At 44.8% G+C, this 3,924-nt stretch overlaps 1 protein-coding gene across 1 annotated transcript in view; it reads left to right on the forward strand.

The window, feature by feature from the left end:
• Positions 1–834: 834 nt before the first annotated feature.
• LOC101861314 overlaps positions 835–3,924 on the forward strand; it is a gene marked incomplete in the record, with an annotated part of 24,592 nt that continues 21,502 nt past the window's right edge. Inside the window, 1 exon segment of the mRNA XM_035972158.1 lies at positions 835–1,380. Coding sequence (XP_035828051.1) covers positions 1,297–1,380 — 84 coding nt within the window.

Genomic DNA, 3,924 nt, shown 5'->3' on the forward strand with positions numbered 1-3,924 from the left:
CTCTCTCTATCTCTCTGTGTCTCTCCCTCTCCCTCCCCCCTCTCTCTATCTCTCTCTCTCCCTCCCGCTGTCCTTGGGTGTGTGTTCAATAATTCAACACCTCAGTGCCCTAGTTGGGAACTGTGTACATGTAGATCTAGTGGGTGGTTGGCGGGTGCTCTGGTGTGGGTCACGCCTTCTTTCCTATCAAACAGATTCTGTTGTCCCTATTTCTCGCCTCGTGGGTGGTTGGCGGGTGCTCTGGTGTGGTTTGCTTCTTTTTTTCTATGAAACATCTATTGTCCTTATCTCCCCTTCTTTTTATGTTTGTTACTCTCTTGTAACACCTCTAATCTTCTGGCGCTCATAATATGACCTTATGCAGTTGCGAGCGCCGTAAAACCTTTACTAAAACGAAAACTATCTCTCGCCGCATTGTGGGTGGTTGGCGGGTGCTGTGGTGTGGGTCGTTCCTTCTGTCCTATCAAACAGAATCTGTCATCCCTATCTGTGTCTCGTTGTGGGTGGTTGGCGGGTGCTCTGGTGTGGGTCGCGCTTTCTTTCCTATCAGACAGAATCTGTCGTCCTTATCTCTCGCCTCGTTGGTTATTGGGGAGCGTTACTGGTAGGCCCTACCAGTTTTCTTTACCTCTGTTTTTTTTCTTTCTATTTGTCCTGCTACTTGCTTCCACTATATGTATGATCTCTCATCCTTCTTTTCTTTGTACGTTGCTTTTAAATAACACCTCCAAACTTCGACACTTATATATGACCTATTTGTGTTTCAAATGCCGTAAAAGTTTCTTTAAAAAAGAAGTTGTGAGATTCCGATGATGGGAGAGAGCAGGGGCGAGGTAATCTAGTAAGTAGCTCTTGCGAGAGGCAAAGCTAAAGGACAACTCGGGGAGATAAGTCATCGTACGTGGATGTATACAGTCGAAAGTCCGCCTTTTTGCCGAGGAGGGAGGAGAAAAGTGGATGTGTAGGACTGGTGGATGACGTCTACAGTGTCTTTGTAAGAGTTTGTGGAGATGGAGACTGGCTGTTTATACGGCTGATTGTCTTATACAGGTGGCTGTTAGAGCAAGTTCGACTGCAGAAATAGACAAAATTATTATATTAGAAACACTGAAAGTGCCGAAGACTTGGGACACTGCGTGTGCGTGCTTGCTCACGTGCTTGTGATCTTTCCGTGAGGAGCGTTCGGCGGGTGTGATTTCCTTGCACGCGGAGTAGCAGCACCATCAACAGCAGAAGCAGCAACAGCTGCAGAATCAGCAGTAGCAGAAACAGTGGGCGGCTGGAGGGTGCCCCGCCATGGAGGGTACGGTGGTGTGTTTGAGCAAGAATGTGTCCGCACAGCTCAGTGTTGGGGTGAACGTTACGCTGGTGAAACTGATGGTGAGTAGATGGATAGAGGGAGAGAGAGAGAGAGAGAGAGAGAGAGAGAGAGAGAGAGAGAGAGAGAGAGAGAGAGAGAGAGAGAGAGAGAGAGAAAGCACGTCTGTGTTTGTGCTAATGTGCTAATGAAAGACTGAAATGGTCTATTTAAAACAACAACAACAACAACAACAAAAATAATGAAGCAGCGCTTTAAAACAAACCCCACAGAAGTAGGTGTGTCCCTTCCTCCATATGTTTCCGCCCCTAGTTACAGGTGTGTTGTTTACATTAGTTACAAAAACACACAGGGATGAGATTGCCCTGCCATGTATTATGCATGTTCTCTGTGCCACCTCTGCTGTGCCACCTTTGCTGTGCCGTGTGATGCGTGCTGTGCGATGCGTGCTGTGCGATGCGTGTTGTGCGATGAGCGCGTCTTGAGGGTGTGGACTGGTTTCTTGTGTCTGAGCATGCTCTGCACTGTCTCCTTGGTACGTCTGCTGTGGTGTGGTCTGCTGTTTCTACTTCATTCCGGTTTTTAGTCTTAGTAAGAGTTACAGCACTTTCAACGCACACTGGTCATATATGGTCGCTTTTAAGCACAAGGGGGCTGTCCCGAAAAATGCTGTTTTGAGAAAACCGAAGGTAAATTTTTGAACCCTTGCTCAGTTTCTTTAAAAGACAACGAGAGTTTTCTCTATAACCAAACAAATACACATACTACTGAAACCTAACTTCTCCTATAGGTAGGGCAATGCCCGCTTTTGGTGTAGGTTAAGAAACCCCCGAAGTCTTGGTTTTCCCCCTTGTCCTTAAAAGCGACCATAGTGCCAAAGATTCTAGAGAGTAACGTACAAAGAATAGAAGGAGGAGAGATAAGGATGATAGATGTTTGGATAGGAAAGAAGGAGCAAACCACATCAGAGCACCTGTCAACCACCCTCTAAGTGATGTGCGATGCGCGTGTAGTGTGATGCATGCTGTGTGATGCGTGCGTGTTGAAGGTGTGGAGTGGTTTCTTGTGCCTGGGCATGTTCTGTCTGTTTGGTGCAGGTAAAGTTGGTCGCTTTGAAGCACATCCTGAAAAAAGCTGTTTTAAGAAAAAGGAAGGTCAAGTTTTTGCCCCTTGTTCAGTTTCTCTAAAAGACAAGGACTCTTTAACCAAACAAATATACACATCAATGAAACCAAACTTCTCTTATAAGTAAGGCAATGCCCATTTTTGGTCTAGGTCAAGATTTCTGGAATCCCCCGAAATCTGGGTTAGCCCGCTTGTCCTTAAAAGCGACAAGTCTGTTGTTCCCGTATCCGATTGGACACTGGGGATAGCCTTGTTAGTGAGACAACTTCCTGGGCCTTCGGCATATTGTGGTAGGGTGGCCAGTTCCTTTCCACGCCGCCTTTACTTCCCCAACTCGAAGTCAGGTACACATTACTGCAGGGTGGGCAGGAGGGGGCGAAAAAAATCTGTGTCTGCACCGAGGCTCGAATCCGGACTTTACAATTCGGAGACGGGCGCACTGACCGCTCCACCACCGCATCCTCTGTTTGGTGCAGGTACTGACGACACTGTCCAAGACAGCCACTCATTGTTGAGGGGGAAAAGTGGTTGTCTTAGACAGGTGGATGTTTTTGGAGAGTGTCTTTGTCATATTCTTTTTGAAAAAAAAGACACAGAAGATAGAGGGAAGTGTAAAGGGGTCGATTGTACGTGTCATTGTCTTGGACAGATGGCCGGGGTGCTTTGAGGTGGTCTGCTCTTTCTACTTCTTTTTGGTGTTTGTTTACCTCATCTGAAAATACTTTGTGGTGAAATGAGATTTTTGAGTTGTGTGTATAGAGCATGCCGTTGAGCTTGGATTTGCGATATAAATTACGATGATGATGATGATTATTATTATTGTTATTATTATTGTTATTATTATTTATATATCATTATTAATATTGTGATCATACAATGATTGGTGTGGAGGACGTGGGTTCGATTCCCACGAAGGGAAGGTATTTTGTTCGTTCTCTCTGTCTTAAGTTGGGTTTTTGTCCCTCACAGCTGGCCTTCCGGATTATTCATAGATGCGCTTATCTTCTTTTCATTTCTCAAGAAAAAAAAAAATCTTGAAAAAACCCCAACTCAGACAAACCCAAAACAAAACCAAAAACAGGAGGCTACTGTAAATCATATATTATCGGGACCTTGAGATAATACATTTTGGTTTACACCCATTTTCTTTACGATAAGCTGAAACTCACAGGATTATTCAATGGCTGAAAAGTTTTTTCTAATTGTATGTCATGTGTCTTTTATGCCCGCCTCTTTAATGATCTAAATTGTGTTGTTGGGGGCGTAAGACATATATAATAATAATACTGTACATGTTTTGTTCACATTCTTGTCTGATGAGTATCACTTTGTCTCTCCACCAGTGCGGTATCAGCGGGCATGGGTCAGCTCTTCAAATTTTAAAATTTATTGTACATGCCTGATTTTGTCTGTCTGTCTGTCTGTCTGTCTGTCTGTCTGTCTGTCTGTCTGTCTGTCTGTCTGTCTGTCTGTCTGTCTGT

Source organism: Aplysia californica, unplaced genomic scaffold (assembly GCF_000002075.1).
Source record: "Aplysia californica isolate F4 #8 unplaced genomic scaffold, AplCal3.0 scaffold00596, whole genome shotgun sequence".
NCBI classification, from domain to species: Eukaryota; Metazoa; Mollusca; class Gastropoda; order Aplysiida; family Aplysiidae; genus Aplysia; species Aplysia californica.